The sequence below is a fragment of the Sus scrofa genome, chromosome 13 (genome assembly GCF_054392235.1).
Source record: "Sus scrofa isolate SSC_HxYL_T2T_F1_AM1 chromosome 13, Sscrofa_HxYL_maternal_Yorkshire_Landrace_v2.0, whole genome shotgun sequence".
NCBI lineage: Eukaryota > Metazoa > Chordata > Mammalia > Artiodactyla > Suidae > Sus > Sus scrofa.
The window spans coordinates 44657707-44671734 of NC_139395.1; the positions used below are offsets into that span (position 1 = coordinate 44657707).

The window sequence follows — 14028 nt, forward strand, 5'->3', positions numbered from 1 at the left end:
GCCAGGGAGCGAATCCACAACCTCATGGTTCCTAGTTGGATTTGTTTCCACTGCGCCACAAGGAGAACTCCGAAATCATTACCATTTTTTAAAAAACTTCTCAGTTTTCTCCAAAAGAGTCTTACATATTAAAAACACATCAGAACATATCCAAAAAAGACCAAAGTCTAAGGTATGTGACTCTGGAAAGCCAGCAGTCCTTAAGTACAGTCTATAGCTATAACCATAATACTCCCCCTATGGTGGCAGCTTCTTTGAAAGGTGATTTGGGGATTCCCCGACAGCCCTTCTTACCTTGTGATCACATGGTAGTAGTAAATCTTCCCTTCTGGGTCTCGGGCAGTCTTCCAGTTGGGAGGTAAGATGATGGTTTTTGGTTTGGGAGGAGATGGGGGTGGTAGATCCAGGAGATTATTTGTCACAACCATTTCAGGCTAAAAAGAAAGAAACACCCAAGTTCTTGATCAGTGACATCTCTCAAGCTGGCAAAAAGAGCCTATTTAAGCAAGATAAGTAAAAACAGGTATCTACCTCCTTAAAAAAAGTAAAGGTACAATCTGGGAAATGATTAGAGACCGTGTATATAAAGAACTTTAGGGATGTGTAAGAAAATCGACAGCAGGCTCCAAGTTCACCACCAACATATCACATTTTTAAAATATTCAGCAGCTCAGCAGCTCATTATCTAGAATACTTTTCAATCTTAAAAAAAACCAATGCTAAATGGTATATAACCAACTTCAGGATAATGATTAGCTGAATAGGCTTTAGAGATAAGCAATTATGTTACAATGTTAACATTTTTCCATTACATATTTTTTTCTGTATGCTTGAAACCTCATATTTATATTTTAAAATTATAGAAACAGGGGTTCCCGTCATGGCTCAGTGGTTAACGAATCCGACCAGGAACCATGAGGTTGCGGGTTTGATCCCTGGCCTTGCTCAGTGGGTTAGGGATCTGGCGTTGCCATGAGCTGTGGTGTAGGTTGCAGACACGGCTTGGATCTGGTGTTGCTGTGGCTCTGGTGAAGGCCGGCAGCTACAGCTCCGATTTGACCCCTAGTCTGGAAACCTCCATATGCCATGGGAGCGGCCCTAGAAAAGGCAAAAAAAGACCAAAAAAATAAAAAATAAATAAATAAATAAAATTATAGAAATGAGTGAACAAGTTTTTAGTTTAATTGAAAAAGTTTTAAAAATTTTGATATCACATTTTGAAAAACATAAAAACTTCATAATCACAGTTATAAACTGAACTGTGTTTCCCCCAAATTCATATTGAAGCCCTAACCCTCAATCTGACTGTATTTGGAGAGAGAGGACTGGTTAATGAGGTCATAAGAACAGAGCCTTAATCCAACAGGACTGATGTCCTTATAAGAAGTGGAAGAGACATTGGGGAATGTGCGCAGAGAAAAGGCTAAGTGAGGACACAGTGAAAGGCAGCCATCTGCAAGCCAAGGAGAGGTTTCAGGAGACAGCAAACCTGCTGGCACCTTGATCTTAAGGCTCACAGCCTCCCAGAACTGTGAGAAAATTAATTTCTGTATTAAGCCATCTTGTCTGTAGTATTTTGTTAAAACAGCTCTGGTAAAACTGATAATCACTATGAGGATATTTACCCTTCATTGTTCAGTCCAGTTAATAAAGAAAAAAATTTTCCAACTTTACCTTTGCTTGAACAGTTAAAGAGGAACCTGAGATCCCAGGCTCAGATAAAACATGGCCACTTTTAAGAAAACACAACTCTCCAATCATGGCTGCGTTGTGCATTCCCTCTAATCCCTACTTCACATGGCTGTTTTTTTGGAGGGGACCCACTTAAGTTCCACTTCCTCCATTCCCATAGTTCTCTATCTAGTCTATAAGGTGATCTCTTTTCCCTAAACTTTTATGTCACTTAAGAATATTCCAGGAGTTCCTGTTGTGGCGCAGCGGAAGCGAATCCGACTAGGAACCGTGAGGTTGCAGGACTGATCCCTGGCCTTGCTCTAGTGGGTTAAGGATCTGGTGTTGCCGTGAGCTGTGGTATAGGTAAGAGATGCAGCTCGGATCCCGCACTGCTGTGGTGTAGGCCGGTTGCTACAGCTCCGATTAGACCCTCAGCCTGGGAATCTCCACATGCCTTGGGTGGGGCCCTAAAAAGACAAAAAACAAACAAACAAACAAACAAAAACAAATCATTCAGTATCTACTACATTACTAATCTTCCGCTTGAGAATGATTTTTTTCCCTCCTCAAACTCTTTAATCTGCATCTTTCATGATATTAAACTCTGATTACTTTTAGCATTATTTATTGGGATCCTCATCTGTTACTGGAATCACACATTTAAGCATAGGAATGGAATCTTATGTTTGTATTCAAAATGCCTAGGAGGGCCCAATTCATGGCAAGCCCTCAAAAACCTGCTGTAAGTACACATTGTCTTATTCCCCAACTGTTTCACATGTTGTCTTTTTACTTTATCTCCACTAACTGCCCAATTTGTCTAAAGCCACCACTACTCCCCAGGTTGCAGCAGAAGCCTTCTCTGGAATCCAGTATTCTAAATTGCTAACCTAGTTGCATTGTTCTGTTTAGTTTCTCAAATGATTCCAATACCAACTTTTACTTCCCATTTCATCAAAAAGCAACACTACTTCATTAAGATTTCATATCCTTCTACATATGCTGCAGCATACCAAAAGTTTTTCTTAATATATATACTGTACAACATGTATAGTAAATCCATCATTCAATTCTATACCTCTAGTCCATGGTATCTAGTACCATATCATATTTTAGTTCTTCATAAGTAACGATAGCTAGGCTAGAAAATTATTACCTCAGAATTCAGAGCAAAGTATAATATACAAGACTAGTCAGTTTAACTTACAAATAAAAAGGATCCTGGAAGCAAAGCATATATATATTAACACAGCTTTAAGTTCCACAAACATTTTTTTTGGGCTGCGCCTGCAGCATGTAGAAATTCCCAGGCCAGGGATCAAACCAGTGCCACAGCAGTGACCCAAGTTGCTGCAGTGACAATGCCAATCCTTAACCTATTGCACCATAAGAGAACTCCAGAATTTTTTTTAACTGACAAAATTGTTGAGTAGTGCTAAGGGTACGTAAGCATTTGAATCAAACTGGTGACTATAAAAATTAAAACAAAAAACCTAAGAAGCAAAAAAAAGGTAAATAAATAAATAAATAAAAGCAAAACCCAAACCAAACCAAAAGTAAACCTTCTAAAAATAAAGTATGTAACCAACAAGAATTTTATCAATTGAAATATTTCTTACTGGCTGTAAGGGCTGAGGCTGCCCTGGTGCAACTATTGTAGTCACGGCCGCAGTTGGCTGTACCACCACTCCTTGTGGGTGGGCTGTGAAAATCTGTTGTCCCTGGATGTACTGAAGACTTGGCTGGGCATAACTCTAAAAGATAAAATCAAGAAATTCATACTCTATTCTTTTCTAGCTCTAATACAGCAGTATTTGACCTCCAAGTTAGCATAAATCTTATTGAAAGATATATCTATTAATATTTTTTAACTTTCAATGTGAATATTTTGTTTCAAATGTGTAAAACAATCTTTTGTTTCAAACACTTAAGTTTCTTTCTTTTTTTTTTCTTTTTTGGCTACCTGATGCCATGTGGAAGTTCCCAGGCCAGGGATTGAACCTGTACCACAGCAGCGACCCAAGCCACTGCAGCGACAACGTTGGATCCTTTGACCCACTGCACTGGGCTGGGGATCAAACCCGGGCCTCTGCAGTGATCCAAGCCACTGCAGATTCTTAACCCACTGCCCCACAAAGGGAACTCCAAAAAACACTTTTGAATTAACACTGATGTACAATCAGACAATATTAAATCAGAAATCAATACCAAAGTATCAGCAACAAATATGACCAAATATTGTTTTAAAAATTTAAAAGCATGCTCTAAAAGACGAAATATAAATAACAAAGTTCTACTTCAACTTTGATAAAAACAAGCCATAAAACAAAACATAACTGGATTCTACTCTACGATCAATCAATTTATCTGGAAAGTAAGTGTGCAAGGGCTGATGCTCAGAAGGAAGCATCCTTGAGTGACTATACAAGAGGCAAGTTACTGTGCATGAAGGAGGTTGATACATGTAAGCTAGTCTGATTCTGTGTAGAAACAGTCTCTGGGCAGCTGAAGAAGAAAGATGGATAACCTGGAATATACCCAACCACTAAAAGCTGAAGATCAGATGCTATAATGAATCCCAAATTTCTTTTTCTTTTCCTTTTCTCTCCTTTTCATCTGCTCCCACAGCATACGGAAATTCCCGGATCAGGGATTAAATCCAAGCCCCAGCTGCAACCTATGTCACAGCTGCAGCAATGCTGGATCCTTAATCCACTGCACTGGGCTGGGGGCTGAACCAGCACTTCCACAGAGACAAGCCAGACCATTAACCCACTGTACTCATGGGTTACTCCTCAAACTTATTTTTTGCTGACCCACTCCCCTAGTCTAATCCACTGGCAAATTCTGTTGATTCTGCTTTTCTTTTCTTTTCTTTTTTTTTTTTTTTTAGGGCAACCTCCACGTATGGATGTTCCCAGGCTAGGGGTAGAATCGAAGCTGTAGCCACCAGCCTACCACAGCCACAACAGATCTGAGTCATGTCTACGTACTTCACCACAGCTCAAGGCAACGCTGGATCCTTAACCCACTGAGCGAGACCAGGGAGCGCACCTGTGTCCTCACAGATGCTAGTCAGATTTGTTTCCGCTGAGCCATGGCAGGAACCCCAACTGTTTTTTTGTTTGTTTGTTTGTTTGGTCTTTTTGTCTTTTTAGGGCCACACCTGCGGCATATGAAGGTTTCCACGCTAGGGGTCAAATCAGAGCTATAGCCGCTGGCCTACACCACAGCTCACAGCAACACCAGATTCTCAATCCACTGAGTGAGGCCAGGGATCAAACCCGTGTCCTCATGGATACTAGTCGGGTTTGTTTACTGCTGAGCCACAACGGGAACTCCCGACTCTGCATTTTTATGTGTGTTTATGTGTGGTCTCTGTGTGTATCTATGTGTATAGGTGTATATATGTGTGTGTGTGTGTATAAATACATAAAAATAAAATCAGATCATTTCTCACACTTCTTGTTCTACTATTCTAGTATAAGTAGCCACATTTTCTTGCCTAGATCATTCAACATCTCTTAGCTAATCTCCCTATTTTTGACCTTGATTCTCATAATCTCTTCACTCAGAGCAATCAGAGCTATCCTCTTAAAATAGGTCAGATCATGCCAGTCTGTTCTAACTGCTCCAGTGGATTTAAATATTACTCAGACTAACTGCCAAAATCCTCACAAAGCCCTGACCAGTCTATTCCTTCTATTCCTCCCTAAGGCCTTAACCTCACTTCCTACTACAGGCATACTTCAGAGATATTGTGGGTTCAGTTTCAGTACACTGCAATAAAGTGAATATTGCAATAAAAAGTCACATGAATATTTTGATTTCCCACTGCATATGAAAGTTATGTTTATATTATACTGTAGTCTATTAAGTATACAGTAGCATTATGTCTAAAAAAACCATGTAGATACCTTAATTAAAAAATACCATATTGTGTATATATACACAATGGAATACTACTCAGCCATTAAAAAGGATAACATAATGCCATTTGCAGCAACATGGATGGAACTAGAGAATCTCATACTGAGTGAAATGAGCCAGAAAGACAAAGACAAATACCATGTGATATCACTTATAACTGGAATCTAATATCCAGCACAAATGAACATCTCCTCAGAAAAGAAAATCATGGACTTGGAGAAGAGACTTGTGGTTGCCTGATGGGAGGGGGAGGGAGTGGGAGGGATAGGGAGCTTGGGCTTATCAGACACAACTTAGAATAGATTTACAAGGAGATCCTGCTGAATAGCATTGAGAACTACGTCTAGATACTCATGTTGCAACAGAAGAAAGGGTGGGGGAAAAACTGTAATTGTAATGTATACATGTAAGGATAACCTGACCCCCTTGCTGTACAGTGGGAAAAAAAAAAAAAATACCGTATTGCTAAAAAGTGCTAACCATCATCTAAGCATTCATAGAGTCATCTTTTTGCTGATGGATGGTCTTGCCTCAATGTTGATAGTTGCCGACTGATTGGGGTGGTTGTGGTAATTTCTCAGAGTCCAACAATGAAGTTTGCCACATTCAACTGACTCTTAACTGTCATAAACGACTTCTTTACAGCATATGATACAGTATGATTGCATTTTATCCATAGAACTTCTTTCAAAATTGGAGTTAATCCTCTTAAAATTGCCTCTGCCTTATCAACTAAATGTATATAATAATCTAAATCCTCTAATGTCATTTTTAACAATCCTCATAGCCTCTTTACCAGGAGTAGATTCCATTTCAAAAAACTACTTTCATTTTTGCTCATTCATAAGAAGTAACTCAACTGTATAAGTTTTATCATGAGACTGCAGCAATTCAGTCACATCTTGAGATTCTGCTTCTAATTTTAGTTCACTTGCTAATTCTTCCACATCTGCAATTACTTCCTCCACTGAAGTCTTGAACCCCTCAGAGTCATCAGAGTTGGAATCAACTTTATCTTCTGGATAACTTAAAGCTTCTACATTAACACTTACTGCTTCATCTTGCACTTTTATGTTACAGAAATCGTTTCTTCAACCTCATGAACCGACCTGTGGTAAGCTTCAAACTTTACTTCTGCAGCTTCAACATTCTCAGGCTTCAGGCTGCACTCTCAACCATCATAAAATTGGCTTTGGCTTAAGGGAATGTGAGGTTGGTATGATCTTCTATCCAGACCACTAAAACTTTCTCCATGTCAACAATAAGGCTGATAAGACTATTTCACTTTCTTATCAATTCCCTTTAAGAATTTTTTCCTTTGCATTCACAGACTGGCTAACTGACACAAGAGGCCTAGCTTTTGGCTTATCTTGGCCTTCAACTTGCCTTCCTTACTAAACTTCATCATTTATAAGTTTTGAAGGTTTTTTTTTTTTTGGTCTTTTTGTCTTTTTCTAGGGCTGTACCCGAAGCATATGGAGGTTCCCAGGCTAGGGGTCTAATCAGAGCTGTAGCCGCTGGCCTACGCCAGAGCCACAGCAACGTGGGATCCCAGCCGCGTCTGTGACCTACACCACAGCTCACGGCAACGCCAGATCCTTAACCCACTGAGCAAGGCCAGGGCTCCTAGTCGGATTCGTTAACCACTGCGCCACAACGGGAACTCCTGTGGGTTTTTTTTTTTTTTTTTTTTTTTTTTTTTGTCCACACACTTGGCATGTTATCCCAGGGATCAAATCCAAGCTGCAGCTGTAACCTACACCACAGGAGTGGCAATGCCAGATTCTTATTAACCCACTGCGCTGGGCTAGTGATTGAAGCCAAGCTATCACAGAGACAACACTGGATCCTTTACCCAGTGCACCACAGCAGGAACGCCTCTAAGTTTTGATTTAAAGAGAGAGATGCATATGTCTCCCTTTCACCTGAACACTTAGAAGCCATTGTAGGGTTATTAACTGGCCTAATTTTAATACTGTTTTTTCTTAGAGAGAGGGAGGCACAGAGAGAGGGAGAGATAAAAGAATGGCTAGTTGGTGAGGCAGGCAAAACACACATTTACTGATTAAGCTATCTGTTTTGTTTCATTTTTTATTTTTTTTATTTATTTATTTAGTCTTTTTGCTATTTATTGGGCCACTCCCGCAGCATATGGAGGTTCCCAGGCTAGGGGTCGAATCGGAGCTATAGCTGCCAGCCTACGCCAGAGCCACAGCAACGTGGGATCCAAGCTGCGTCTGCAACCCACACCACAGCTCAGGGCAACGCTGGATCGTTAACCCACTGAGCAAGGGCAGGGACCGAACCTGCAACCTCATGGTTCCTAGTCGGATTCGTTAACCACTGCGCCACGACGGGAACTCTGTTTCATTTTTTAAATGAAAGGTGCAACATTTATTTCAAGTTCTCTCTTGTTTTGTTTTGTTTTTCTTTCTTTTTTTTTTTTTTTTTTTTTGTCTTTTGTTGTTGTTGTTGTTGCTATTTCTTGGGCCGATCCCGCGGCATATGGAGGTTCCCAGGCTAGAGGTTGAATCGGAGCTGTAGCCACCGGCCTACGCCAGAGCCACAGCAACGCGGGATCCAAGCCACGTCTGCAACCTACACCACAGCTCACGGCAATGCCGGATCGTTAACCCACTGAGCAAGGGCAGGGACCGAACCCGCAACCTCATGGTTCCTGGTCGGATTCGTTAACCACTGCGCCGCGACGGGAACTCCCTGTTTTTCTTTTTTACCACATAAGCATTATGTGGAAGTTCCTGGGCCAGGGATCAAATCTTTGCCACACAGCAGCAACCAGAGCCACAGCGGGCCTCAGTCAAAGCAAGGGCCTCAACCTGCCAGGACATCAGAGCACTCCCTAAGCTAGCTGTCTTATATGGGCTCAGTTCATGGTGCCCCCAAATAATTACAATAATCAATAATAAGATTATTGATCACAGCTCACCATAATATAGTAATAATGAAAAAGTATGAAATAGTGCAAAAAACTATCAATTTGTGACAGAGACATAAAGTAAAGCAAATGATGCTGGAAAAATGACCCCAGCAGACTTGCTTGACACAAGGTTGTCACAAACCTTCAACTTGTGAAAAACACAGCCTCTGTGAAGAACATTAAAATGAGGTATGCCCGCAAGTTCCCAGGTTAGGGTCAAATAAGAGCTTCAGATGTCAGCCACAGCCACAGCAACATGGGATCCAAGCTGCATCTGCAACTTATACTGCAGCTCACGGCAATGCTAGATCCTTAACCCACTGGGAAAGGCTAGTGATTGAACTCAAATCCTCATGAATAACAGTTGGGTTCATAACCCACTGAGCCACCAACGCAAACTCCCACATAACCTTAAACCTTTATATATTGGAGTTCCCGTCATGGCGCAGTGGTTAACGAAGCTTATGTGTTAAGGCAATATACACTGGTAAAGTTATCGTTTTACCTTTTTATACTCATTGAGTAATCGCATTTATAGCCAAGACATGGAAACAACCTACATGTCCATCGACAGATGAATGGATTAATAAGATGTGGTACATATACACAATGGAATACTACTCAGCCATAAAAAAGAACAAAATAATGTCATTTGCAGCAACATGGATGCAACCAGAGACTCTCATACAACATAAAGTAAGTCAGAAAGAGAAAGACAAATACAATATGATATCACTTATATCTGGAATCCAAAATATGGCACAAATGAACCTTTATACAGAAAAAAAACCAAAAACAAACTCAAGGACATGGTGAACAGACTTGTGGTTGCCAAGGGGGAGGGGGAGGGAGTGGGATGGACTAGGAGTTTGAGGTTAGTAGATGCAAACTATTGCATTTGGAGTGGATAAGCATTGAGATCCTACTGTATAACAGAGCGAACTATGTTTAGCCACTTGTGATGGAACATGATGGAAGATAATGTAATGGGAGAGAAAGAATGTATATATATATATCATTGGGTCACTGTGCTATACAGCAAAAATTGACAACATTGTAAATCAACTATAACAAAAACATTTTCTTAAAATACAACTGTTAATCAAAAAAAAAAAAAAAAAAAAAAAAAAAAGAGGTATGCCCATACTGAAACCTTAATTCTTTTGGAGAAGGAAGGGCTTCATAATTATATCAACATTCTGAATGATAAATATTTAATAGTCTGATTTTGTGATAAAATTAAAAAGCTAGATCAAAATACTAATTTTTTTTAACTTTTTTGTTGTTGTTGTTGTCATTTTTGCCTTTTCTAGGGCTGCATATGGAGGTTCCCAGGCTAGGGGTCTAATCGGAGCCGTAGCTGCCGGCCTACGCCACGGCCACAGCAACAGCAACTTGGATCCGAGCCGTGTCTGCGACCTACACCACAGCTCATGGCAACGCTGGATCGTTAACCCACTGAGCAAGGCCAGGGATCAAACCCACAACCTCATGGTTCCTAGTCGGATTCGTTAACCACTGCGCCACGACAGGAACTCCTCAAAATACTAATTTTGAGAAAAATTTTCACCAGGATGAAACATATTACCTTCAGAGTAATCAGGCGGTTAAACATCCAAATCTACAATAGAAAAATGCTAATATTTAGGAGGCTAAAACTCTTTTGACTCTAAGTGAAACTTCAGTCATGAAGAATTTATCTGTGAGTTCTCGTTGTGGTTAACAAATCTGACTAGTATCCATGAGGACTTGGGTTCGATCTCTGGCCTTGCTCAGTGGGTTGAGAATTTGGTATTGCCGTGAGCTGTGGTGTAGCTCGCAAACATAGCTCGGATCTCCCATTGCTGTGGCTGTGGTGGAGGCCAGCAGCTGCAGCTCCAGTTGGACTCCTAGCCTGGGAACCTCCATATGCCATGGGTGCAGCCCTAAAAAGACAAAAAAATAAAATAAAATAAAAGTAATTTATCTGACAAGATCAGAAGATTGAATAAGGATCATCATGGAGACACTGTAAAGGATTTGATTAATGTGAAGTAAAGCTATAGTTTCCTTAGCATGAAAACTCTGGCTACAAACATTGGCTATAAGATAATTTCTAAATAGAAAAGGCACTAATTGTTAGAGAAACGCAAATCAAAACTACTATGACGTACCACCACACACCTGTCAGAATGGCTATCATTATTAAGTCTATAAATAAAAAATGCTGGAGAGGGTGTGGAGAAAACGGAACCCTTCTACACTGTTGGTGGGAATGTAAATTGGTACTACCACTATGGAAAACAGTATGGAGGTACCTCGGAAAACTAAATATAGAACTTCCACATGACCCAGCAATCCCACCTTTGAGTATATTATCTGGACAAAACTTTCCTTGAAAAAGACACATGCACCCATATGTTCATTGCATCACTATTTGCAATAGCCAAGACATAGAAACAACCTAAATATCCATCAACAGATGAATGGATTAAGATGTTTTATATATATATACACAATGGACTACTACTCAGCCATAAAAGACAACAAAGAAGGCCATTTGCAGCAACATGGATGAAACTAGAGACTCTCACACTAAATGAAGTCAGACAAATTCCATATGATATCACTTATATCTGGAATCTAATATATGGCATAGATGAACCTTTCCACAGAAAAGAAACAAACTCATGGACTTGGAGAGCAGACTTGTGGGTGCCAAGGGCGGGGGGAGAGAGTGGGATGGACTGCAAGTCTGGGGTTAACAGATGCAAACTATTGCATTTGGAGTGGATAAGCAATGAGATCCTGCTGTATAGCACAGGGAACTACATCTAGTCACTTGTGATGGAACATAATGGAGGATAATGTGAGAAAAAGAGTATATGTGTATGCATGTGTATATGAAAAAGAAAGAGAGAGAGAGACTGGGTCACTTTGCTGTACAGTAGAAAATTGACAGAACACTAAACCAACTATAATGGAAAAAATAAAAATCATTAAAAAAAAAAGTGAACTGAAAAGGTATTATCTAACTTAATCATTCCCTGTATTTACTATATGAGGCTCCAGACAAATTTTATCTGTTTCTAAAATGCAAAGATATATTTAAAGGATAACAGTTCATTGCCAGGAAGAAATGTAACACATATTGAAAATAATTCCCAATGGAAATGCCAAAAACATCTCAACAATATCACTGCCAGACAAAAAAACTTCAAAACCAATGCCTACCTAGAGCCCTTTAGGAATCATAAAGGTAAGTCATATTTAGCCATCATGAGTGATTGTACATGGTTATGAGATGTGCAGGTCTGATTGAACCAATTACATGGCACAAATTTTGCAGGAAATAATTTCCTGCCTTGCCATGACATCTGTGATAGGTGAATAATAAACTACACTGGTATTCTTAGGACCAGTGTTACTGATTTGTGTTTTATTTCAAGAGACCCCTCTCAAATAGGAATGAAGCCATAAATTTGCATTTGCTGGACATTATGCCTTGCCATCGCTGTATGACTACAAACTTTGAAGACCATGTTTTATTCACAGTTTTATGACTCTAACACTGACCAATAAATGTGACAAATTTGTTGCTGATGGTTAAAACAACAAACAAACCTCAAAACCTAAACAAACAAAAACCAAAAACACCCAGGAATGCAATATTATTTTGAAGATATAGTGCTTCAAACTTAAACTGTCAAAAAGTAAAGGGAGGAATTCTCATTGTGGCTCAGTGGTAACGAATCCAACTAGTATCCATGAGGACTCAGGTTCAATTCCCAGCCTTGCTCAGTGGGTGAGCAGTTGCAGCTCAGATCCCCCATTGCTGTGGCTATGGTGTAGGCCAACAACTACAGCTCCAATCTGAACCACTAACCCTGGGAACTTCTATATGTTGCGGGTGCAGCCTTAAAAAGACAAAGAAAAAATAAATAAATAAAGGGAAAACTAACATTTCCCAGGGTCCCAGAGTACCTACCCAAACCAGCTGACAATCACATATCAAAGCCAAAATCAGTAACAGCAATAAAAAGGGGAAATTCGTTTGCTGTCCCACTGAAATAATACAAAAGATGTACAACATTTGTGAGATATATCCAAATGTACAGCAGATGTGCTGGTGTGCTAGGGAAAAAATTTGATAGAGACTGGCTCTACTTTTCCAGGGACTTGAAATTATACAAAAGCTAATTTCTCAAACATAAATCCAATCTATAAATATCTTTAAAATGTGATTTCTAATGGAAACTACACAAGAGGGTCCAATGTTATAGAGGAGAAAATATAATGGCTCTGCCCCCACTTTTTTTTGTCCTGCACTGGCGACATATGGAGGGTTCCCAGGTAGGCCTACGCCAGAGCCACAGCAACGTGGGATCCGAGCCACGTCTCCAACCTACACCACAGCTCACGGCAATGCCCGATTGTTAACCCACTGAGCAAGGCCAGGGATCAAACCCACAACCTCATGGTTCCTAGTGGGATTCGTTTCTGCTGAATCATGACGGGAAATCCTCTGTCCCCACTTCTAAAGGGGAAAAAAATAACTGTTATTTTATATGGGTCACTTCACTTATGTGAAAAACTACAGTCTAAGCACTCAATTTTTTGAGATGTAATTTAGCATAACTTTTAAAGGATAGGTCACTGATTAATGTCACAAGACCATTATCAATCATATGCCCTCAGTTAAAGCTGAGCTTTTACTTCCATGTAACACTGTAAATAAACTGTATTTTTTTAAAAAAGCACTTGTGGCAAAAAACAAAACCATCACCTACTTTTACTATCTTTTTTTTTTTTTTAAAGGATTCCATCCCACAGATTCTGATCCTAACTCACATGAGATCCACTCCACACACCCTGATCTCATCTCAGACAGGATTCCCTCCCAAAGGCCCTGTTCCCACCTTCCAAACAATCACTTTTACTTTTTTTTTTTTCTTCTAATGGCTACATCTGCAGCATACGGAATTTCCTGGGTTAGGGGTTGAATCTGCTACAGCTGCAGGCCTATACCACATCCATGGCAACATGGGATCTGGGCTACATCTGTGACATACGCCATAGCTTGCAGTAACACCGGATCCTTAACCAACTGAGCAAGGCCAGGGATCAAAACCATATCCTCATGGTCATTATGTGGGGTTCTTAACCCACTAAGCAGCAACAGGAACTCCCAAATAGTCACTTCTGAAAAAACATCTCCAAATTACAAAGGCCCTGCATGTGTATGCATTCTCACAAATTTATATTATACCATATCATATACTATTTCATTTACAAGATTATTACACCTTGCAAATCTCAGCCCCTGTTGGTATGGTTGATACCAGATTTGAACAACAAAGGCCTCAACACAGTCCAGATATAGGGGTTCAGATACTAACTAATTCATAGCCCACTAATGTCAATACTCTCTTAGTATTAAGGTAACCGAGTCAGAACTACAATTAAACCTTCAAGGTATAGGGTGCTTTAAATATATCATTACTAAA

The 14028-nt window shown here is 39.9% G+C and overlaps 1 protein-coding gene across 22 annotated transcripts in view; it reads right to left on the reverse strand.

Moving 5' to 3' along the window:
- SETD2 (SET domain containing 2, histone lysine methyltransferase) overlaps nt 1–14028 on the reverse strand; it is a 111522-nt gene that overhangs the window by 13470 nt on the left and 84024 nt on the right. For all 22 annotated transcript variants that reach the window (XR_014822986.1, XR_014822989.1, XR_014822991.1 and 19 more), the window contains 2 exons: nt 3294–3428; nt 295–434 (listed from right to left, as the gene is read on the reverse strand). Coding sequence is in view for 5 of the 22 variants with exons in the window: in XM_021068704.2 (XP_020924363.2) it covers nt 295–434; nt 3294–3428 (275 nt within the window). In the remaining 17 variants the exon portion in view is untranslated. The remainder of the gene's footprint in view (nt 1–294; nt 435–3293; nt 3429–14028) is intronic.